This window comes from Aphelocoma coerulescens, chromosome 6 (genome assembly GCF_041296385.1).
Source record: "Aphelocoma coerulescens isolate FSJ_1873_10779 chromosome 6, UR_Acoe_1.0, whole genome shotgun sequence".
In the NCBI taxonomy this organism is placed as follows: domain Eukaryota; kingdom Metazoa; phylum Chordata; class Aves; order Passeriformes; family Corvidae; genus Aphelocoma; species Aphelocoma coerulescens.
Window position 1 is genome coordinate 24,524,643 of NC_091020.1, and position 24,348 is coordinate 24,548,990.

General features: G+C 43.2%; 1 protein-coding gene across 3 annotated transcripts; it reads left to right on the forward strand.

The window, feature by feature from the left end:
* The first annotated feature begins 66 nt into the window (after nucleotides 1-66).
* Nucleotides 67-24,307, forward strand: PDCD11 (programmed cell death 11). Of its 3 annotated transcripts, none has more exons than XM_069019933.1 (36): nucleotides 67-179; nucleotides 1,049-1,162; nucleotides 1,734-1,865; nucleotides 2,048-2,215; nucleotides 2,827-2,988; nucleotides 3,588-3,711; nucleotides 4,039-4,220; nucleotides 4,742-4,849; nucleotides 5,302-5,508; nucleotides 5,836-5,960; nucleotides 6,545-6,605; nucleotides 7,278-7,424; nucleotides 7,548-7,799; nucleotides 8,632-8,775; nucleotides 9,470-9,670; nucleotides 10,216-10,386; nucleotides 10,779-10,995; nucleotides 11,786-11,926; nucleotides 12,861-12,976; nucleotides 13,149-13,669; nucleotides 14,156-14,218; nucleotides 14,676-14,784; nucleotides 15,346-15,435; nucleotides 15,752-15,854; nucleotides 16,370-16,547; nucleotides 17,205-17,261; nucleotides 18,036-18,158; nucleotides 18,455-18,577; nucleotides 18,765-18,960; nucleotides 19,377-19,499; nucleotides 19,832-19,972; nucleotides 21,026-21,276; nucleotides 21,920-22,088; nucleotides 22,361-22,514; nucleotides 23,056-23,221; nucleotides 23,880-24,307. In XM_069019933.1, exons 2-36 carry the CDS (start codon nucleotides 1,061-1,063, stop codon nucleotides 24,049-24,051), a joined length of 5,499 nt encoding a protein of 1,832 aa, XP_068876034.1. In that variant the 5' UTR covers nucleotides 67-179; nucleotides 1,049-1,060; the 3' UTR covers nucleotides 24,052-24,307. The 3 variants fall into 3 exon arrangements, with proteins under 3 accessions (XP_068876034.1, XP_068876035.1, XP_068876036.1); XM_069019934.1 differs by having other exon boundaries at nucleotides 1,054-1,162; XM_069019935.1 differs by lacking the exons at nucleotides 67-179; nucleotides 1,049-1,162; nucleotides 1,734-1,865; ... (3 more) ...; nucleotides 4,039-4,220; nucleotides 4,742-4,849 and adding an exon at nucleotides 4,916-5,224.
* Nucleotides 24,308-24,348: the final 41 nt, after the last annotated feature.

Below are 24,348 nucleotides of genomic sequence, written 5' to 3' on the forward strand. Positions count from 1 at the left end.
CGCTGGGCGGCTGAGGGGCGGCCGCGTCACTTCCGGCCGCCCTTTGCCCTCCGCCCCGCGCGCCGCTTCCGCCCGGCGCGCCGCGTGCGCCTCCCGCTCCCGGGAACGAGCCCGGTCCCGGTCCCGATCCCGGGAACACTCCCGGTCCTGCGCTTCCCCCTGGCAGCGGCCCCGGGCAGGTAAGATGCCAGTCCTGCCCGCTCCCGCGGAGCGGGCTGTGGGAGCTGTCTGTGTTGCTTAGCGAGCCCTCAGGTGAAGCGTGCCTTGATGTGCTTTCCATTTAAAGGAATTTTATTTCTAACACGTTACTTCAAGTTTGACAACATAGGGTTTCAGCGCTAATTTTTGTAGAAGTACAGTTGGCTAATAATAAGCAATGGTATAAGTAGTAGTATAAGCACAATAAGCAATAATGATATGATACTAACAACTACTTTTATTTATTAATATTTATTAGTAGTAGTAAAAAGTGAAATGTGGCCTAATAAGCAAGGTGTTGTTTACTGATTGAAATAGTAAGGTTAAATATCTATTTTATATACATATACTTTTGGCTTAGACAAAGAGGTAACAAGTTATATTGATCTTCATGGGCGGCATTCAAAAAGTAAAAATACAGGCCAAGCTTATGTAGTGTTTTGCTCACAGCTTTCTCCTTGATGACTGAAGCTGGTAATTTCACTTTGTCCACTGAATATAATAAAGACCAGTTTGGGAAACTTACGGTTCAGGCAGTTTTATGAATACATATGTGGTGCATCTAAGTGCCTTAAGAATTACTACTGTAATACTTCAGTGAAATTTTGCAGTAGTTAAAAGTGTTATGGATGTGCATAGTTAAACGGACCATTGCAACATGCCATTGTAGTCAAATGTTAAATCCATTTGGATGTAAGTTTCTGTTTTGTCACTTGCTACCTAGAGCACCCATCCAAAGTCTTTCTTACTTTGGGGGTAGTTCACTCTTATGTTCACTCAAGCACTCAGTGTTTGTGAGGAACAAGCACAATAACTGCATGTTTCATCTCTGCTTTGTCATTTGTCTCAGAGCAGTGCAAGCATGGCATCCATGGAAGAAAACTTTCCTCGAGGGGGCATCCATAAAAAGCCTGCAGAGGGAAAAACACCCAAGCCAAAGTTAGAGCGGGACAATTTGTTTGATGTATGTTGTTTGTGTTTTCTTGATTAACTTCTCAGAGCTCTTCCACTGTTAGAATTTGACTGCAACCCTTCCTACCTGTTACTTCTACATTAAAGTACAGAAAGGACTCCCAGAAATAGATGGCTGCTGACATCCACCTTTCTCCTGATCTCTTAAAGATCCCTGATGTCTGATGTGTGTTGAATATGATGACAGAGAAAGTTCAGTGAAAATTATTGATCAGGCTGTAGCTTTTAAACTTTCCACAAGCATCTTATCCCAAGGTGCTGCATGGTGAGCCTGGTGTTACTGGATACAGGCTGAGTTTGGTCTTTCTGTTAGTAGAGTGTGGTGCAGATCTCTTGTACCACTCTTTTCCATTCCCAAGATTCAGCTTTGTAAATAATCAGCCTCTGCCCAAAGGAGATACTTTGGAAGACTTACACGTAGACAGACAACAGTTAGCAAGATGGTTCTCTTTTTTCCTCCAAATCAGTATTTTATTCATGGCAGCAGAGTTGTGTCTTAGTGCAAAGTTTGTTTCTTTATCCACTTTTATTTTTCAACCTTCTGGGCTTGTAATCTGCTTTAGGTTCAACATGAAGAAAAACCTCAGAAAAGAAAAAGGAGCCAAAAGGATCAAGGAAGGCAGAAAAAGTTCAAGGCAGACAAAACAGCTGCTGCTGAAGACAATATTATGAATATTGGACCACTCACAATTGAGGTTGGTGCATAAATGTTTGATTTTGTGTGCCTTTTTTTCCAGGCTATAAGAAAATGGCATGCTTTTCCTCCCTAAACCTGTCAAATATATCTGTGATCCAGTATAAAACGTAACTGCTTATCCCCCTGTTACCACTGACTTGCCAAGATATCCATAGTCTGCTATTTTCCCCACTTTCCCAGGTGCTCAGTGAGGGGATGCTGCTCCTTGGCTGTATAAAAGAGGTCAGTGACTATGAGCTCGCCATCAGTTTGCCCAACGGCCTCTCCGGATTTGTGCCGGTCACGCAGATCAGTGATGCCTACAGCAAACTGCTGACCAAGCAGGTGGCCCAAGGAGAACTCCTGGAGGTGAGACCTGGGACCGGGGCTGTGATTTGTGCTTGGAGCTAGAGCGTGTTGTTAATACCTCAGAACCAGCCCTGAGGTCTTGCTTAGCAGCCTGACATAGACTGACCTTGGTTTGGAATCGGATTTTCTGAGCAAACTTTGCAATTTCCTGATAATGGCTGACTGCTAGAAAAAAGGAGGATGAAATCAGTTACCCTGTCTCTCTGGTGTCAGCAGTGCCTAAGTTTCCCCAAGGTGTTGTGGAATGTGGGATTAGCACTACCCCTTTGCTGGTGGTATTTTTCCCTGCTGAAGGGGAAGGCGAGGTTAGGGTCACTCTTGTCTCTGTAGATGTTTCCTCAGCTGCAGTCTCCTGGCTCCAGCCCACACAGTGTTTGTTTTTAAGCAAAGCCTCTCAGTCTTGCTGACATGACATAGTGTCATCCCTGCCTCTCTATTGAGATCCTGGTGTTTGTGGCATTTCCTGCCTGTTATTGTAATGCTGACAGAGAAACAGGACTTTCCTATGGGCTTTTGTTTTCAAAAAAGCTGCTTCAGTAACAAATTCTAGCCTTATGTTATTTAATACTGTAAAAATTCTGTGTTTCTCTGTTGATCTTGTTGCTGGGCAGGAGCTGAATTCGCTCCCAGACATGTATTCTCCAGGGACACTGGTCAGGTGCATCGTGACCAGTATTGAGAAAAGTGCCGATGGACGTCGCAGTGTCAAGTTATCGATTGACCCCAAGAAGGTCAACAAGGGCCTGAGCTCTACAGCACTAGCAGCAGGCATGGTACGTTTTCTGGGTCTGTCACAGCCTCCCTGGGCTCCTGCATGATGCATGCAGGAACATTTCAGTTTGTCCTTGAATGGGATCAGAGCACAATGTGGAGCTGCTCCCACCATGGAAGAGACCTGTGAGGAGAGGGCGGGTTTAGTTCTTGTCTCCAGGTTGTCATTCATGAAATTATTTCACCTTATTCTGTTTCAGTATGGCCAAGTTATTTAATGATTTCTTTCTGAGTAGGTTTCTTAGTTAATTTTTACAGAGCCAATATGTAACATCCCTTGCAGAGGTGCTTGGTTGTTTATGTTTTGTGTTTTCAGCTGTATGATTGTATGCACCTGCTACTTTTGAGCATCACAATTCTTTTCCTATTGGTTTGTGAGCTCCATACAGTCATAGTTAAGGGCAGAGATTAGACCTCACTGGTAGGTGAGCTGTATAATAAGAAAGAATGTAGTGTTCTTGCTACTGCTCTGAAAAGCTCAGTTCTATGTCCATACTAAACAATTGAGTACTTGGGTGTGGAATCTCTTACCGTATGTTCATTCTTTGAAGACCCAGCTGTTTCATTACATTACTGAGTTGCAATGCTTCCCTCCCAACAGCTGCTCTCTGGCTCTGTATTGAGTGTGGAAGACCATGGCTACCTCATAGATATTGGTGTCACTGGGACTTATGCTTTCCTGCCTCATCAGAAAGCCAAAAATTACATCAAAGCAGTCAAGAAAGGTAAGAAGTAGTGCAGGAGGATCTGCTGGGTTAAAATGGAGGTGGAGAATGACAGGGATTAAAGTTTATTATATCTGTGGTGTTAGTGCACCTTGGTGGGATTGGGTCAAGGTGGAGTCTTTGCAGGTTGCTGCAAGCAGCAGTTTTGTGGCTGGTCTGCAACAAGCCTTTGTGTTTCAGCCTGTGATCTGACAGACTGTGTTCCAAGCCCTGCTGGCAGTAAACTTCACTTAGATTGAGAGGGAACTATGTAAAAGGGTTGGAAAGAGTGGGAGGAAATCCTCAGTGTTCCTGGCAGAGGTTTTATGCTGTGACTTGTTTTTGTAGGGCCTGACTTGAAAATAGGCCAGAACCTGAACTGCCTCATTGTGGAAGTGAAGAACGAAGGCAGGGTGGTCTGTTTGTCCATTGACCGATCAGAGGTGGCTGCATCCATTGCCTCAGAGCGACAGAACTGGGCACTCTCTAATTTATTGCCAGGGCTGGTGGTGAAAGCTCGAGTGCAGAAGGTAAGCTCTGGTTTGGGTTTCTTTTGCTGGACTGGTTTCTTTTGAGCCTTGTTGAAGGCAGTAGACAGGTGAAGCAGAGATGGGAGTTTATGCCCTGGAAAATTTCTGCTTGGTCTCAGTTACTTAGCAGTAGCACACATAATCTGCTAGACACCACCACATTCACCTGAGGTCTGGTCTCAGTTCTGGTTGTGATGCCCTGAGTAAAGGGTTCAGCCTGAAGCTGGTGATGGAGTCTGAATCAGAATAGGATTCATATTGTGTTTTCTGGTCTTTACTGGTAAAGTATTCAACAGGATAGCAGTAGTCTTCAGAGTACACAAAGCATTATCAAAAGACTAAAGGGTTGTTTTTTCAACACAGTGTGCAATTCAGAACTGTTAGCAGTTTTTCTGTCTCTTGTGATGTGCTTGTTGATTAACACCGACAGTGCCATTTTTTGAAATGTGTGAATTGCTCTCTGTGCTCCATGAAAACTGAGTCCAAAAATTTTTTTGGCATCTTTTTGTTCCCCTTCCTAGGTGGCTCCACTTGGGATGAAACTGACATTTCTGTCTTACTTCACTGGCATTGTGGATTTCATGCACATGGACCCAGAGAAATCCATGAGCTATTCTCCAGATCAAGTGGTAAGGAGGGTGGAGGATGCCTGGAGTTGTTACATTGCTTACATCTCTTACATTATCTAACATTTCTGTGGAATTATCTCTGAAATCTTAAGGCTGATAGCTTTCTTCCACATCCTTTACTTGAGCTACTATTGTGACTGTTTTAAAGCTGTAAAGAGCAAAGCCATTCCTGGAAGACTTATTTGGGAAGCCTGAGATATTTCCAAGGGATAGAAACATGGCTTGTGTGGTCGTGTTCCCCTGCCTGCATTGATACCAGCTTAGTCTGTAAACAACAGACAAAAGCAAAAATCCCTCCGTGGTGAAGCTGTTAGAACCGGAGTGACGTCTTAGTGGCAATACTAGAAAATGCTTGTACGTGGACAGAGAGTTCAGGTACCAAGCAGAATGTCTACAAGCATGAGTGATGTGCCTTTGTCCTCTTTTGTTTAATGAGCACCCCGTGTTCCCAGGTGAAGGCCTGTGTGCTGTCTGTACACCCCACGTCGAGGGCGGTGCGGCTGACGCTGCGCCCGCCCTTCCTGCACCCCGGGGGAGCCCCACGCCAGCTCCCCGGCCAGCGCATGGGGGCAGTGCTGGAGGAGGCCACAGTGAAAGCCTTCTACAAGCAGTTTGGGGCTGTCTTTGAGCTTGATGACGGCACTCTTGCATTTGCACGGGTAAGTACCAGGCTGGTGGGGCAAGTCCTCTGTATCTGTCTTAGCTTGCTGGGAAAGGGGGCTCGGAGAGGGTTTTATTTTTTGCCTTTATCCTCTTTTTGAGACAAATAAAATACAATAAAATTAAGACAGCGTGGGGGATGTTTGTCAAATGATACATTCCCTTGTTTGAATTGAAATGTAGGAGGGTTGTTGTGGAAGAACTGGTGAAACCTGCACAAAGAGAATGTTAGAGGAACAGATTTTTCAGATGCTACCTCTTCAACCTAAGGCCCATATCAGTTCTTCCACTTTCCAAACTCTCACTTATGATTCCTTTTTTTCTAGTTGAAGCATCTTTCAAAAACCAGAAAATCCTTTAAACCTGGGGCATTTAAGGAAGGCTGCAAACATAAATGTCGGATCATAGACTACAGCCTGATGGATGAGATGTGTGTTGTATCTCTGAAACAGTGAGTATGATAGACTCTTCCAGAAAACTGGTTGAAGAATTAGAAGGGTGTTTGAGAGTGGAAAATATTACCCTGCCTTGCTGGACTTGCTGTTTAGGCTTTTTGACTTGTAGCTATGTTGTGGCACATCAGGTTGTCTGGGCATCCTGCACATATTCCCCATACTCTATGGAATTGGTTCACCATCAATATTGTTGGTGAGCTGAGGCACAAGGAGGCTAAATTCTACCACGATTGTGTCAGAAGACCATGGTTCAGCAGGAAATGGAGCCTTGATCTTCCAGCTCATTTGTATTATAAACTCCCTCTTAGTTCTTCCAACTTTGTGGCTTTAAGCAAAGCAGATGGTGGGTTCTCCTTTCATGGGGCCATAACTATATGACTGTCACCTGAAATGAAGCCTGGTGAACCTCCCTGAACTTCATGTTGGTCAGTTGGAGTATAAAACAGCTCTGGAGTTGTAGAATACTGGGGAGTGGTGGAATAATGGATATTTGGGACAAGTCAGATATGGGACTGTCTCATCTTATCCTGGATTTCCTTCAAGATGACTGACTGGTCTTCTCTTCGTGTCTCTTCCCTAGTCAGATTATTGAAGCACGGTTTCTGCAATACCAGGATATCCACACAGGTGATGTGGTGCAGGTGAGCTTCTGAAAGACTGGGGCATGTTATGCTTAAAACTGATCTTGCCAATGTGCGCTCCTTCTGCCTAATATGTATGTCCAACTTCTGATCCAGACTAGTGAGATGAAAATGAGAAAAACCTTACCCTTGCAGGACTTGATTAATGGAATGCAATACTCTTTCCATTTTGTTCATGGTTTTATTCATGATGTGGCGAAAGCAATCAAATTTTATCTACAGCCAGTCATTTATTTGTGGCCACGAATACATTTTTAGAAAGATTTGAGTGAAAGTAAAACTTGCCTTGCAGTCAAAGTAAAAGTTCATCTATGAACCATCACAATGAGCTGATGGGCAGAAAGTTACTCATTATGATTGTTACTGTGTCTGAGTCGTGGCTGTATTGGATACGTCTCTGGAAACAATTCTAGCTTGCTGGCATCAATAGGGATTTTGCAGAAGTAGTCTATGTTTAAAGAAAAGAGGCTGTACGACAACCTTATGAAGTATAAAAAAGTTAAAGGGTCAGATTAGTTGAGTGGACTGTAGGTTGGTCTAAGATTTTTTTTTTTTTGAGTGTGATTGGATTTGGTGATCGTAGGTGTTGTAGTGTCTTGGCTGTTTCCTACCTCAGCACAGGCTGCTTTTCATGCTGAATTTATGAATTCTTTCCCCTATTTTGGGTTCTAGGGCAAAGTGCTCTCTCTAAAACCCATTGGGATGCAGGTGAAAGTGGCTGATGGGATTAGAGGACTTGTGCCATCCCTGCATCTCTCTGATGTGATCCTGAAGCAGCCTGAGAAGAAGTACAACATAGGAGATGAAGTCAAGTGTCGGGTGAGAGCTGCCAGATAGGGTCTTCAGCTGCTTTACTCTCTTCTCTTCTGAGTATTTAGCAGCTGGATTGATCAGGCAAGAGCAGACATGCTTTTTGAACTTCTTTATACTCCATTCTTGTAGGTCCTTGAGTGCAATCCTGAAGGAAAGAAGCTGATCCTTACTCTAAAGAAAAGTCTTGTCCAATCAAAGCTTCCAGTCCTCTCCAATTATGAAGATGCAAAACCAGGCCTGATTACACATGGCTTTGTAGTGTGTGCAAGGGAATTTGGCTGCATTGTGAAGTTCTACAATGATGTCAAAGGTCTGGTACCCAAGAATGAGCTGGGCTCAGATCCCATATCTTGTCCAGATAAAGTCTTCTATGAAGGCCAGGTAAATAATGTACTTCTCTTGCACCATGTGTTTGCAAAAGAGAAATCTGCAGTTGAGTTGGCTTCAATGTGGATTTTCCCCCAATAAACCAGCTACACCAGGAGATGTTTATGTCCTTTCACTTTATCACTTAGTTTTGCTCCATTTAAACAGGATAGGCTGTAAAAAGGGCAGCTCTTCTTTGGGTATGTCAGACTTGCCTTTGTTTCTAGGTTCTCTCTGTTCTGCAGGAGGCAACATGGTATGTGACAGATCTCAGTAGAAGTCTGGGCTTCAAGGCTGCTGTTTCTCCTAAGGAAGTTAAAACTCTTACCTACAGAATCATAAGGATGATGTTTTCTGCCTCGGTGTTACTCTGGTTATCCTGTTGGTTTCAAATTACAGGCACTTAAGGAACTGTGTTATTCACCAAGTTCTGGTCTTTGTTATGGGCAAACTTACAGAGATCTCAGCCCTCTTCATTATTTTTTCTGGTGCTTTTCTTTGTCTTTAATCCTGTTATTTTTTGGCTGGCTAAGGAGAAAGGTAATTTTCTAGTCAAAATTTCTGACTGCAGCTCTGGAGATCTGGATTTTGTTCTCAACTCTGCTGCAGACCTCCTACAGACTTTTACAAGGTCATTTAATGATTATGTACTTCTATTTTCTATCTGTGTGATCAGAAGGACATTTGTGGTTGAACCTGTTAAGTTCTAGTCACTGGCCTGCTATCCTCAGGTGTGAGAGAAAAATGTACTGTGTATGTATGTCCTTGTCTTGTTTTGTAGATGGTAGCACACTGAGGAGGGTCAGCTGAATTTAACTTTTGTTTTATACTTTTTTTTTTCCTGCAGGTTCTTAAAGTAATGGTCTTAAAATGTGAGCCTCAGCAGGAAAGACTCCTGTTGTCCTTCAGATTATCAAGCAAGCCTGGCCCTGAGGGCAAATGGAAATGTACTCCAAAGGAGAAACAGGAAGTGAAATATCAAATAGGAGAGGTATTGAATTCAATGGCTGATTCCTTTTTAGCCTTCTCCTACTCATTTTCCATATGATTTGGTATCACTTTGAACAACTTTGCTTCAAGAAAGCTGACAGTGGTCAGGAACTAGCGTTAAATGTGCATTTCCTACTGTGTGGTTGGCCTCCTGGATCAAAAATCATACCTCTGTTTCTGGAGGTCAGGATGAAGGAGTCCCAGGAGAGTCCTTCTGGAGGTACCAATTAGTGCTCCTACTCCTAGGTTGAGTCCTCTTATTTTATTTTCTGGATGCTGCTGATTTTCTTGCTCCAAAAGCTGCTCCCTGGAAAAAGACAGCTTTAGAGAAATGTTTTGAAATGTTTCCCTGTTTGTGCAATGAACAGTTTCCAACTCCCTGCAGATATTGCTAATGCAGGAGCAAGACAGTTCTAATCTTGATTAAATTATTCCCTTTGCTTTTCAAATGAAAAGTCACAACCAAGAGAATGTTTCCAGCTCTTTATTTCTCTGGGATCTGAGAATTAGTTTTTATTTTACCCTCTGTGTTGACATAATTTTTAAGTTCAGCCCTGTTGATGTGCGAGTTTTTCATGTATTGCTGGGAGGCAGCATCAGATCCCCTGCAGCACATCATTTGGTACCCTGTGCATCAAAAGAGATGACTTCAAAAACACATGGAATTTATATCACTGTACTTGCTCTCTTTTCAGATAGTTGATGTGAAAATCTTGAAGAAGAAAGATAATGGGTTAGAAGTTTCCATCTTAGAAGATGAAGACAACGTGGTAGCCTGGATCCCCACGCTGCACCTGTCTGACTTTGTTGCTACCTCCAAGCTCCTGTGGCACTGTCTTCAAGAGGGAGATGTCCTGCCCAGAGTCATGTATCTAAGTGACAAGGGAGAGCACATTGTATCCTTTGCCACCTCAACCAGGCAAACAAAGTGTGAGGAAGGAGGTATCTCTCAGGAATCCAGAGTATCTGCAAAAGAGAAGATAGACTAGTTAGTGAAGTGGAAGTGCCTGTCAAGCTAGGGATACTTCAGAGAGTCATTACAACTTGTGCTAGAAGTGAGGCTCAGCTGGGGCTAGAATCTCTTCAGAACCAGATTGTGACCTGACTTGTTTTCCCAACCAGCTTCTGAGCTGTTACTCATATCACAACCATAGGGAAATTTTTGCTGCCTTTATATCAGAAATCTGAACTTAATTGTTAGGAAGTTGATATTTCTGCTACTGTGAAGCATGCATCTTTAATGCTGAGCGCTTTAAGAGACGTGAGTTGCTAACTTTTTGTGTAGGAAGATCAAGACAGAAATTAGAATTACAGCATTTAGAGCTCCTATACTCTAACTTGCAGCAAGTGCTTTAGCCCAGTGGTTAGCAGCACTGAGAGATTTGCTTGGCATTGTGCTCCTTTCATTCATCTTTTCCCATTTTTCTTAACTGGTTGTCAGATCTTGAGCAGAAAGTCTGCAGTGATTTCTGCTGTACAGGAGGAGCAAGTTGTGAGAAGCTTCTCTGAAATCCAGCCTGGCATGCTGTTGACTGGTTATGTGAGGAATGTGATGCCCTTTGGAGTGTTTGTGGAGTTCCCTTTTGGTGTGACAGGACTGGCACCTAAAGTGGTAAGCGATGCCTCCACTTCAGTAAGCAGCATGTGTGTGATCAGGCTGCTTGAAACATGGTTTTAGCAAAGGTACAATAACAGGAGGGGAACAACTGGGCTGCAGGCCCTGCATTTGCACAGCTTCCTGCTGCAGGGTAAAAGGGTTCTGGTTTGCCTTTTAAACCACTTCCAAAAAGAAATGAAGCACTTCATTCAAGTGAGCTTAAGCTTCAACAAGGATTTCATGTGACCTCAGTAGTTAATTTTAATTGATGGGTTTTTCTTAGTCTTTGTTAATTTCTCTTATGCATTTTCATGAAGTCTTAACTCAAACCCTTCTGAACAGCTCTGTGGGTGGTTGATCAGTACCAGCTGTGCTCAGTAACCTTGCCCTCTGTTTCCTTTGCACAGAGCATGAGTGACAAGTTTGTGACAGACACCAAGGACCACTTTGTGGTTGGACAGACTGTGATTGCAAAGGTGATGAGCACTGATGAGGAGAAGCAGCGTGTGCTCCTCAATCTGAAGGTGTCTGAGTGCAGCTCAGGGGATTCTGCTGCAGAGAGCTTTGCCCTCCTGAATCAATATTTCAAGGAGCTGAAAGAAATCAGGGACTTGTTGAGAAGAGGTAAAAGATTGTAAATGTTCTGCTAAAGGGTATCAGGTCCAAAAAAAAAAAAGGGTCTCTAAAGGAACAAGAAGAGAAAAACATTTAAGTGAAAGGAAGTTCAGTTCTAGCAAAGACTTCACTTCCCAAAGTAGCTTGTTAGAAAAAGGATGTGTGTGCAGTGCCTGTCATTGACAAGAGGCTTTTGTAAGTACAGCTGGAACAAGCCAAAGAAACTGCTTTCATTGAAGTCTGCTAAGCCTCTTGCATTGATTTTGGGTCAAGTGCTTGTGATAATCCAAACACAGTACTCCCATGAAGGTGAGTTGTTCACATAGATTTGCCTACATGCATTACAGGTCCTCCAGCAGGGGTTTTCTCACATGCTGTTTTTCTAGTGCTTTTATCAAATTCTGACTTTGTGTTTTTAAGATTCTTCTTATATCCAGTACTTTTTAATGTTTGTTTCCTGTAATTGTGAAGTGACAGGTCTGTTTTGTGCTTCTAGTGTTAATCTATTTTGCTTTCACTTTTTTCCATATGTAATGCTGGGTGCCAGTGTTCCTATAAGATTGGAAAATATTCTCTCCAAAATTATTAGGTCCTTAGTGTCACAAAAGTGTTTCTACTTTGTTTAACTCTCAGAATTTACTTTGTATTTCTGCAGATTCAGGAGCCTAGGCTTTGTTTTCCCTTATGGGGGCAGATGAATGCTTCATGTACCACTGAGTAAATGCAAAGCCTTGTCTTTGTTTTGCAAAGAAACAACATAAGCAAAACTGACTTCCCACTTTTTCTTTCCTTTATTTAGGGGACCCCAGCATTTGTGAGTTAGTGCCTGGGAAGGGAGTGCATCTGGTTGTGCAGGACGTGAGGGAGGATGGCTCAGCACTGTTCAGTGGCAGCTCTGTCACAGGCTTGACTGTAACTGCCACCCGCTACCATTTGGGAGGTGAGGGTCTTTCCTTTGCTTGTGTTGGTTTTCAGCCTTCTGCTTTGAAACCTCTCCCAAAATGAATTCTGCGGATGAGGAACTAACAGGGAGAAGTCTGGTCAAAGTAGGGATGGTCTTGAAGAGTAGTTAAATTTCCCAATGTCTTGCTGGCCCATTTATGTGATTCAGAAAATATAGTACAAACCTCCCTGTGCCTCTGTTAATCCTGTCTCATATTTTGGGCATCTAGTTTGTGCTCAGAGATCCTTAGTTGAACCATACTGTATATAGACAAGTATTAATACAAGCTCCAGCTTTCTTGGTTTTTTCCTTCTTCCTTTAGAAAGAGCATACTCCAAGGAATATCTATCTGAAATTGCTGTCAATTTTTCTTGAAAAATCAGTGACTTTAAAACAGGACTGTAATTTCAGTATTTTCCAATTCAAAAATTAAAGAAGGGTGTGTGCAAACATGTACTTGCTGAAATAATGAAAGCAAGATAAACCTCTGACTTCAGCAGAAGTAATAACCCTAGCACTTCTGTGTCAGAAGAGTTTCTTTTTTTTCCCTTAGCAACAGATAGACTGATGATAGTTTTGTGCAAATGTTAGGAAAATCTTTTTCAAAACCTATATTATCTTGACTTTGTTTTTAGTTGACCTTGTCTTCATTATTTAAGAGTTGTATCTTCATAAGTCAACTTAGTTTTTTCCAAGAAAGCACTAAACTTTTTTTCCAAATAAAAAGCTCTTTTTCTCATTGCTATTAATGTTGTAAGAATCTGTTCCTAAAGAGACTTATTATACGTTTATTACTAATTTGGCTCAGATATAATAGTAATTAAGCACTCTTTGGTCTTCAGGAATTAAACCTTTTGTCATGTACCACTATCACAGTTGCTCAGAATTCTTCATTGTCATGAGGACATAATCTCTTTATTCTCATTTGTAGACAAAAATATTGCTCCTGGTGAGAAAAGGAAGGCCGTTGTTCTTCATGTGGATGCCCTCACATCCGAGGTGTATGTTTCTCTTCGGGAAGAACTGTTAAAGCAAAGACCCAAGCGAGTGAGTGTGTGTTCTGTTTTTGGGTTTGCATGTTTCTGCTTGTGTGGCAAACTGTAGGTGATTAATAAATTTCAAGGGGGGGCCGTTTCGTCTTTTAGAACTGTGGGAGGTAGAGTGGAGGAAATCAAAATCTCAGCAGGAGGAGTCACTCTGTCTGTCCATTTCTGCCTAGCGGCTCCGAGAGAACTCCCAGCACTCTGCAGTGGTGCAGCACATCACAGAGCACTTTGCCATCGTGTCTCTGCTGGAAACAGGCCAGCTGGCAGCTGTCCCCATCGCCTGCCACTTCAACGACACCTTCCGCTTCGACTCGGAGAAACTGGGGGTGGGACAGACAATCTCTATAACCTTAAAAGCAGTGAAGGAGAATGACCACGGGGTCTTGCTAGCAGTACAAGGCCCAGCCAAGAAGAATGTTTTTGTAAGGGTGAGGAACGAATCAGAGACGGCATTAGAGGAGATGCTTCCTGCCGTGAAACACTCGCTGTCCCCGGGGGATGTTGTTACTGGTACCGTTAAATCCGTCAAACCAACCCACGTCACTGTGGCTATTGATGACAAGCTGACAGGTTCAATCCATGCCTCCCGGATTCTGGATGAGGTGCCCCTAGGCTCTTTTCCAACTTCTACTCTGAAAGCTGGACAGAAAGTGACTGCTCGAGTCATTGGAGGCAGAGATGTGAATACTCACAGGTGGGGAGACATGTACATGGTATTGCTTCTGGGGGAATGCAAAGGGTGAAGTAGTTTGTGTTTCAATTCAGGTCATCTAGGACATCTTCTGTCAACAGATGCTGTTACAGCTGCCTTTGCTGGAGTAGTTGAGGCCTGAGAAAATCTGTTGTTACATTCTATCCCAGATCCAGCTTTCAGTGAATTCTTTTTCTACCTGTGTCACTGTATTTATCTTGAGTATAGATTGCAAGAAAAAAAGATGTCTAAACTATTAAGATCCAGTGGAAGCCCTAAATACAGCCTCCAGGGACTAAATTTGCTGGGGTATTTTGGTTACCTAAATTGCCACTGAAATAGTAATAGGAAGAACTGGAACTGGAAGGCTCTGGTAGTTTTAGAGGGCTTGCATCTGGGGTTTTTTTTTGCCAGTGCAGAGGGATTAAATGTGGGTGATTGGGGCCTGGGGAGATCATGAGAAACTTTGATCCTTTTCCTCTTATTTAGGTACCTGCCCATTACCCATCCACACTTCACACAATCCATTCCAGAGCTCAGCATTCGACCAAGGTAGGTGTTGGCCTCTGTGCTGTCTGCACATCCTTTACAGACCTTGTATCCTTGGATGTCTTGTCCCCTGTATGTCCCACTTGTGAAGGAGCTGGCCATGAGCAAGGACCTCCACATGTATGCAGTGAGGCAAGGCCTCTTACTCTCTTTTCCACTTTTCCACATTAACTTGGGTCCTGTAGCTGTGTTAAACATCACAGTGCTCTCCTGGCACCTAATTTCTTTTGAATGTCCTTTTGGCTTCAGGTTCTGCCAGTCTGGACTCTGTCGTGTCTATTCATGTCAGAAAGATTCCCCCTTAGGATCAGGGAAGAATTAATTCCTTGCAGAAAAATGCAGTTGGGGACATTGTCACAGTAGTACTAGCTCACCACATTCCCCTGGGTTTCTAACTTCCATCTTTATCATTAGGACCAAAGCTGTTTTACTAATGTCCTCTTTCTTCTTTTGCAAACAGTGAAAAAGAAGGGGAATTCACAGCAATGCTGAACCTTAAAGAAGACAGTTCCCTCAAGAAACTCGGACTGTACAATGTTGGACAGACAGTCACCTGTTTTGTAAAGAAGGTGAGGTCAGAGTCTTCTTAGGAAGTGTACTGGGGGAGGCAGCAAGTGGGGGTGAGCTCAGGGGGCCTTAGCTCAGACCTAAATACTGAAGACTATAGTCTTCATTAACTGTGAGAGTGGCCCATGGCAACTGCAGTGTCTTACAGGGAAAGTAGGGGAAGGAAACAAAAAATTTCTATATTTGGTGGAGTCAAACTGACTTGTCCTCTTTGACAGGCCTTTTTGTTGCCAGCAGGCTCTAGTGAAATGGCCTTTGACTAAAGTACACTCGCTGCTGTCCCCTGTGTGCACTTGCCTGTGAACCACAGCAGTGTTATGCTTGTAAGAATAGGATCCAAACCACCATTTTGCTTGGTGCAAAAGCCAAGGCTTTATTTATAATTATTTTAAAATTATAAATAATTATAAAAACATTTATATTCTATAAAAATAACTATAAAAAATAATTATAAAAATAATTATTTTTAGCTTTAAAAATTAGTGAAAAAATTCTGCCAGGGAAGATTTTTTTCCCCCCCAAGGTGTCATGCTGTCTTCTCTGGTTATTTGGTGTCTTTTTAGTATAACATGCTCAAAAACTGGCTGGAGGTAGAAGTTGGCCCCGACATTCGAGGAAGAGTTCCTCACCTGCTGCTGTCTCTGAACACCAAGGTAAGAGGCTGTTACTGCTGAGCTACACAGACTTTTTTTTTTTTCCACCCACATGGCCACAAGTAATGACTGCAGACACTTCTGACATCTGTGTGAACTCATAACCCAGTGCTCTGCCCTTTAGGTATTGCTGCCCCTTGCTGACAAGCAAGTACTGTGCCTGTAGCTAGTTTGGCTCAGGATAGCAGAGCCATTGAAGCAGTGCTGAGCTATCAGTCAACTGCACATCAAAGATGTTTATAGGAAGTGTAAAGGTTCGTAGGGGAAACACTAGTTCCTTTTCTGGAAGTAAGTGGAAATGTGTCTTTTATTCCAGGTCTTAAAACATCCAGAAAAGAGCTTTAAAAATGGCCAGGCAATATCAGCTACAGTGACTGGAACAGATGCCACTGAAACAAACCTCTGCTTGTCACTCACAGGTATTGTGGAGCCTTAACAGCAGGACCCCACCACATGTGATGCTTTACTCAGAGTTGGGCCTGCACTGACCCCTCAGGTGAAGATGTTACACTCCAGAGCCAAGCTGTACCTCCCTGTAGAACAGGACTAACCCCCGGGACCCTGACCCAGATGTAGCAGCATCTAAGACAAGGGAGGTCAGACCTCTAGAATAAAGAATCACTTCGCTAGTGTCTCAGCCTGAAGCCCTTCCCAGAGCCCTTCTGCATATATTTCCTTCTAATCTCAGACATGAGATGGTACATTTATCAACATTTGTCAGTTATTCTGGATCTTGGAATTATGCAACTAAGGGACCTTGTCTGGGCTACGAAGGCAAACATTACTGTGAACAGAGATGGCATAGACTGCACCTTACCAAAAGTTTGCATTTAATATGTGACTAGGCAACTAAAATCAGCTCACTAACTTACTACCTCTGTTGCTTCATGTTTTCAAGTATTATGAAGCCCTTTCCCTCCTTCATCTTTTCCAGGAATTCAGTCACTGGAGCAGGACACCATCTCTGTAGGCATGATAACAAAGGTGACTCCACACATTGGTTTGACCATTGCACTGCCAGGTGGGAAGACTGGCAAAGTCAGCATCTTTCACCTGAGTGATACTTACACAGAGGACCCTCTGGGGAAGTTCAAAGTTGGCAAGATTGTCAGGTCAGTAATTGTCCTCCTTGTTCCCTCAAGCTGCAAGGCTTAGAAATATCCTCCTTCAGTGACAGGCTTTTCACCGCCATGAGATAGTGCCAGACTGTAAGGTCAGACTGTAGCTAAGAAGTGATGCTGACTTCCCTTACATATGTTTCGGTGAAGGTCTCGTATTTTCCATTTATGAAGAAGCCCTTTTTCAGCTGTCTTCATGGACTGTCTTTTTGAGAGTAGCTACTCTGTTAGCTAAGGTGCTGATGGGGCTAAGGGCAGCCAGGTATCCCAGCTCTGCAGTGGTTCTGTGGGCTGTTTAGCAATTGAGTTGGTTTTACATTTGTAATGCACAAGCAATTGCATTTCCCTGCTTCACATATTTGTTGGGAATGTTGGAGAGTGCAACAGGCCAAGTGATTTCAGGTGTAACAATCTTTAACTCTTTTGTACTGGCAGTAGAGACTGGGTAAATCACGTAGACATGTTTCAAAAGTCCTTTATCTAGTTTTTATGAACTATTGTGTCATGCTGGTTTGTATTAGACTGAAAGTGCTCCGAGGAACAGAATGCTTTGTTTCTTTTCCTGCTAGTGTAAATACCTATTTTATACCTGTGGCCTTTTTTTAGTGTGTAAAAAAGCTTTCTATTTTCTCCCCATGCTCTGCCATGCAGGTGTTACATCCTCTCCAATGAGAATGGTAAAATCCAGCTATCTCTCCGGCAGTCCCGGTAAGTGTCATCCCTCTAGTCTGTTGATCTCCTAGTGAAAAAAATGATCCTGAAATACAGATAGTTTGGGAAGATCAGTGAGAAGTGTTAAAAGAACGAGGAATACTTTTTTTTTGTAAGGGGTGGTACTCATTCCTACTTCAGCAAGATTTTTTCCTGTGAATCAGCAGACACTGAAGGGTCCGACACTTAACATAAAGCTGCTCAAGTGGGTTCAGATTTAATTTCTGTTTGTCATAGTTTCTAGGTCTACATTTTCTTTTTTTGTTTGTTCATTTTGGAAGAAAGGGAAAGTTCTACCATTAAACTTGCAATACAAACATTATGTTTCAATGTTCAGCTGCATTTTAACAGTTTTGATTAAATAATAGACTTGGCCCTAAATGTCTTTTAAAACTGAGCCTCTTGCTTTGTCTTCCTTATGGAACAAAAGTGTGGAATTAAGTATCTTAGAAATAAATGGGGGAAACACCAAGCAAATGCTGTGCAAAATTTCGGACAGCATTTTACTCTCCCCATTTTCTTAGTGTCAGAGAAGGCTGATGTGTTTGGCTTTGTTTACAGCAGCATATGTATTCCCTAATGCTATGTAGAGTTTGGCAGAGATGCAGGTAGTCCATTAGTACATTTGAATAAACTGAAGGGTGTCTTTGATCCAATATGTTTTCCAGAGAGTACTAGCTGTTGTTAATACTGATCTATTTTCTGCTATCCAGAGCAGAATGGGGATTATTCAGATGAATACTTTAACTTCTAACCTCTCTTTTCTTTTAGGCTAAATCCGAAGGTGAACAGCAAAGTGGAGGATATTGAAATAGTGAGTATTAAGGATGTTAAAAAAGGCCAGCTAGTGAGAGGCTATGTCAAATCGATTACTCCATCAGGTGTATTCTTCAGGTGAGTAGCCTAAGAAAACTATTCTGGCAAATGATGTGTCTTGGAGAATTTATTTTGAATGTACGATTGTGGAATCTCATTTGGGGATGGTCTCTGGCATAATTTGAAGTTGCAAAATTAATTTCCTCCTGGGAATCAAGATGTCATGGATACTGTCTTTAACATATGAAATTGAAGTAGGGAAAGTTAGTGAGACACTTTATAAAACTGGTGGTGCCACAAATGCAGTCACTGCACTTTATTTTTCTTTCCCCCTGCTGTAGAATACTTATATTTGGTTTTCTTCCTCTTCTCAGCTTGTCCACTTCTCTCCTGGGTCGAATCCTGTTCCAGAATGTTTCCCCGTACTTTGTACAGAAACACTCCTTATATGAAAAGTACCTGCCTGAGGGAAAACTGCTCACTGCCAAAGTGCTTGGGTAGGTTCAATGTTCTTTAAAAGGGACTATGAATTAGTAGAAAGGAGAGGATGGAGGAGGGGAGGATGGAAAGAGGGAGGATAAAAGACCGGAAAGTTTGAAAGAAGTTCAGATCCTTGCAGTCATTGTAAATGCTCTGATTTTTTTCTTATTCTTCTGTCCCGCTCCTCCTGGTGATGCACCACAGTGTAAATAGAAGAGAAAAACATATTGAGCTCTCTCTCCTGCCTGAGGACACTGGGATGCCAAGTGTCTTGCCTGAATCCCTAGGCCTACCACAATATGGTGCAGAGGAAGAGAAAAAAGAGCCAGATGATGAAGAAAAAAGAGAAGAGCCTAAGCTGAAGACAAAAAGGAGAAGAGGAAACTCTGAAAGTGGTCAGGTACGGGTGTGATTGCACAGGACACGCTAAAGGACTTTGATGGTTCAAATACTGAAAGGACCGGGAAGATCCCAGTCTCAGACCAGAAGGATGAGGCTGAGAAATTATACAAACGAGGAAAAAAAAAAGATTAAATTGCATTGGGGATTACAAAGATCAAAAACTATTCCTTTTGTGTGGGATCTAACTGAGATAACAGCCCAGTTGTGTTCCCTGTCCCTTTGGTCTCTGCACCCTATGTAGGTGAGTGTGGGTTTATTCTCCACTGTCTCTGTTAGCTGAGAGAGTAGTGGGGGATGCTGTCCCATGGCATTGCCCTCTCTCTGCTGCCAGGCTCTTTACTTTGTGATCAGAATTACCTTTAAGATCGTCACAGTTGTTGCCCTCCACCATCCACTCATTTCCACTTGTTGCAGGAGGCAAAGCCAAAGAAGAGGAAGATCTGCCCAGCAGAGGAAAATGACAGTGGAATTGAGGTGTATTACCGTGAGGAGGATGAGGATGACCAGGAGGAAGAGGCGGCTGAAAAGAAATCTAAGGTGAGAAGTTTGGAGGAGAACCTGAGCCTGAAATGGCTTTCTAGCCCTGTTGATATGTGTCAGTTTGACTTGAAAGACAGTAAGTGTTACTGCTGCAGATAGGAGTGACACAGGCTGGTATTTGTGTCATCTGAAAATGGCTTGAGGTGGATGGAATTTAAATTACAGCAAAGCTGGTCACAGAGTTAATGTTTTTGCAGATGGGCTGTTTGCAAGTACAAGAAGTCAATAGTACTGAATGGAGAGATGCCACAAGCAAAGAGCAGTTGTCTGATCTCAGCTTAAAAATTTACAATTAAAACCCAGGGCATTTTCTGTCTTCTTCCAAACAGGTGAGGAAGCCTGGCGAAGCTCCCAGGCTGCAAGTTTCCATGGGCTTCACCTGGGATGAAGACAATGCAGTGGATATACCTGTGCTGGATCAGAAAGAAGAGAGCTCAGAGAGTGAGGAGGAGGAGGATATGCAGTCCAAGGTACTTTATAATTGTGTTGTCTGCACAGGAGACACCACAGTAGCTGTAATGTGATGTTTTGGTATTTGCATGTCTGTCTGCCCTGTAGCAAAGCCTTTTAACCCAAGGGAACATCTTTGACAGCTGAAACAGGACTTGTTCAGCTATTCTGAACACAGCAGATATCTCTGAAGCAGAGGAGAAAAGGCACAATTTTAGCATGGTTGCATGAAAAATAGGGTTTCTCATGTTGACCTGTTAAAAGAATAAGTATGTGGAGTCAAACAAATGTTTTCATGACCATAAAATTTTTTTATTTAATGTCAGCTCTGTTTTTTGCTTTCCTGAGTGTTGTAAATTTACAGAAAAATCTGGAGATGAAAAACCTTTCAAGTTACAGTCCTCTTAGTTAGAAAAACACCAAAAAACAGTCTTCTTTTATGCTATAACCTTTAGAAGGGTTTTCCAGTGAGAGCAATTCAGCAAAATCAGAAACAAGCTCATGAACTCTTTTCATGTTTGCTCTTCAGGATTTCCCCTGTCCCTCAAAACTCACCTCTGTAAAGGCAATGCATGGCTGATGCTTTATTGTCCAAGGTAACAAGGCAGAGAATTATGGCACTGTTGGTTCCAAATTAAGACCGGAGTCACTTTAGTGATCCAGCAACATGCCCCAGCTGTACATGGGGAGAAATTGTGTTGGATTTTTAGAGAGTGAAGGAGGGTGGTGATGAGTACTGGTCTGGAGGGTAAAGATGGAAGAATAAGAGAGAAGGGCGAAGTGTGGATCGTGCACTTGGGATGCCAGAGTAGCCAAGTGTTTGGTCCCTCAATGTATTTCATTAATAAAAAAGGGATTTCAGGTACTGCTGCTCTTCTTTGAGGTGTGAACTGTGTAAGAAGGGATGGGGCATGTGTATCATTTTTATCCTCTTTTTAACAGTTGGCCTCATCTCTTCCTGTGGAAACTGTTTAGCCTTGGATGTACTGAGGTCTGGCTGTGCTTTAGCTGGACCTGCCTATTTCCCCATAAAGTGCCTGCCCTTCCTGAGTCCTCCTATTTTGCTCTTTCAGCTAAAGAAACAAACAAAGAAGGAGAAGGAGCTGGAGAAGCAGAAGAAGGAGAAGGAGCTTTGCAAAGTAGAGGCAGCTCTAATGGACCCGAGTCGGCAGCCCCAGTCAGCAGATGACTTTGACCGCCTGGTGCTGGGCAGTCCCAACAGCTCCATCCTCTGGCTGCAGTACATGGCTTTCCACCTCCAGGCTACAGAGATTGAGAAGGCCAGAGCTGTGGCAGAGAGAGCACTTAAAACAATCAGTTTCAGGTAATAATGGGGCTCTGCTTTTCTTTGCCCAAAAGAATAAATCATGACAGGGTAGTTGTGGTGGAAGAACACAGGTAGTGTCAGTGTGTGTCTGTGTGTGTGGAGTGGCAGAGTCTCTTTCAGTGAGCTCAGAAGGATTAAATGGTAGCAACTGTCCCCTGGCCCTTTGAAGGTCTGGCCTGAGTCACCACCACTGGCCCACAGCTGACCTGCTGCAGGTCATGAGTGCAGGAACTCCCGAAGGTATCCCTGAGTGCAGACATTCTTCTGGGTAGTCGGAAGTGTTTGGAAGAGCATAATGATGCCTGTGGTGTTGTCCTTAAATCAAACCATGAAACAAATGGTGAAACTCCTGTTGCTTTTGCCATAGGGCTGTACCTTAAATCGCCTCTACTGCATGATTAACTATGTTGTGCTTTCTTGACTCATCCTTCTGTTTTTTAATTGCAAACAACAGTGATAAAAAACTGTAGTGTGAATCAACTGCTGTGTTCTGTTCCAAAAGTGGTGTTTCAGGGAGCAGTATGGCCTTTTTCTTGTCCTGGAGGCTTGCTGCAAGTCAGTGAGTCTGTGTAGGGTAGTTTGCAAAAACCTGGTGAAGACTGGCAAAAGGCTAACCATTCTTGTTCACATCTGCTTTAAGGGAAGAACAGGAGAAGCTGAATGTCTGGGTAGCTCTGCTGAACTTGGAGAACATGTATGGTACTGAGGAGACACTGATGAAGGTCTTTGAGAGAGCAGTTCAATACAATGAACCTCTGAAAGTCTTCCAGCATCTGTGTGACATCTATGCCACTTCTGAGAAGTACAAGGTAAGATAGTGCAAGCAGGTCCCTGGCATGTATCCCATTCAGTCATGCCAGTAAACTGCAAATGCTGGCTGTGTAAGCTTCCAGCTGTCAGACGTTGGGCCTGTCCTGTTCTTAACTGGAATTAATGGTTATGATCGACAGTGGGCAAGGATGCATTGATGCCTGCTTTTATGTCATAAGTGTTCAGAGATACCCAGCCTAAGAATAAGAGTCTTAAAGCTACGAGGCTTTGTTATGAATCTGTGTGATCTAACCCAACTCTGCCCTTCCAGCAAGCAGAAGAATTGTACCACACGATGCTGAAGCGTTTCCGTCAGGACAAATCCGTGTGGCTGAAATACGCCTCTTTCCTCCTGAAGCAAGGCCAGACTGAGGCTACACACAGGCTCCTGGAGCGTGCTCTCAAGGCTCTGCCCACCAAAGAGCGTAAGCTCTCTCTGCCCCAGCCTTAATGTGGACCTTAATGTTGACAGGGGGTGGGCTGCTCTGATATCTCTGCCTGTGACAGCATTTGTAATAAGTGAAAAGTGCAGCCAGCTGACTCTCAGGGAAGAGGAGCTTTCAAGCTGGATGTCACTGCTAAATCCACCTGTAATAGAATTTGCTGTGACACACAAAAGCAAAGCACCCAAAGCAAAGGCAGCTTTGAATTTTACAGCCCTCTAGGAAAGTTTGCTTGTCTAAGCCCAGGTTTGTAGGGCTGCCCATGGGTGCTGCATGATACGTTATGAATATAAAATAAACCTCTCTCTCCTGCAGAGAGCTGAAATGGGAAGTGAACTGTGACCCTTCTCTCTCCCACTTTGATCCCACCTTGGTCCAGAACCTCTTTACAACAGAGCCTTTTGTCTCTGGGTAGAGATGGTGTTGTCTCTGTGCCTATCTCTGTCCTGTGTAATTCTCACTTGTGTTTGTTCACATGAAAGAGAGTTGCTGTGATACCCTAACATGTCATTACTTTTTCTAGATGTGGATGTCATTTCAAGGTTTGCACAGCTGGAGTTCCATTCTGGGGACACCGAACATGCCAAGGCCCTCTTTGAGAGCACTCTCAGCAGCTATCCCAAGCGAACAGACATTTGGTCCATCTACATGGACATCATGATCAAGCATGGCAGCCAGAAGGAAGTACGGTGAGTTGTGGTGCAGCAGGCTGGGATGGGGCAGAGCACACCTGAAAAGAGCAGAGGTACCCTGCAGTGTGAGGTTGTGTAGGGCTTCCCAGAGCAGAGCAAAAGGGATTTTTTCTTTCACAGAACTGGTGTATGTGGAAGTGCTTATCCTTGCTGGGACTGAGGAGACCCCAGGGTTCCATAGGCCAGGGGGGGACTGCTTTATAAGTAGTGGCCTGCATGACAGAAAATAGAGGCCTTGAATTGAGGTTCATCTGTCCCTCTGCAGGGATTGCCTCGTATCTGAAGGGTGAGATCAATCTTTAATAATCAATCTTTGTATCTTGTAACATAAAAATGGAATTTTTTTTTTTCTGAGAGGTGCCAAAAGGAAGTAATTTCCCACATCCACTTAATGAATGCAGGGTCCAATGCAGTGTCTGGATCATTGTTTAAGTTGACCAGCAGCCTTAGAGTTCTGCAAGCAAGTAGAAGACTTCTACTTTTAGAAGATTTTGACCAGCTGTTAGGAATCTCTTTGTTCAAGCACTACCACTTCGCAGCAATTTCCCCTGAATGTTTCCCCTGACTTTCTGCTCTTTGTTACAAGACAGGGTACACGGCTTGTATTGAGTGCTGTCACCAACACAGGGATTTGAATCACTTTGTTTTGTTGCAGGGACATCTTTGAGAGGGTCATACACCTGAGCCTGGCACCAAAGAAGATGAAATTCTTCTTCAAACGCTACCTGGATTATGAGAAGAAATTTGGTACAGCAGAAAGTGTCCTGGGTGTTAAAAGAGCAGCACTGGAGTATGTGGAGACCAAGAGTTCCCTTGCTGACACTTAAGTGTGGTGCAAGTGAAAGCAGAGAGACTTGGCTTTCCATGCAGTTTGGGAACTGAGAGGGGTGGAGTTCTGCTGTGACTGTCCGTGGACAGTGAATTTCTGGAGAGTATTGGTCTGTGACCAAACCAGCCTGCAAAGAACAAACCATCAAATGAAAAGATTTGATAAATGTTTGCAGCTTTGTCCAGATGTTACAAATAATCCTGGTCTGTTGATGACGTGTTTTTAAATACAGACTGTTTTATAATCAAAAGAAACATCAGCCATAGCTGTTTTACTTTCCTGGGGAAATGGTGCA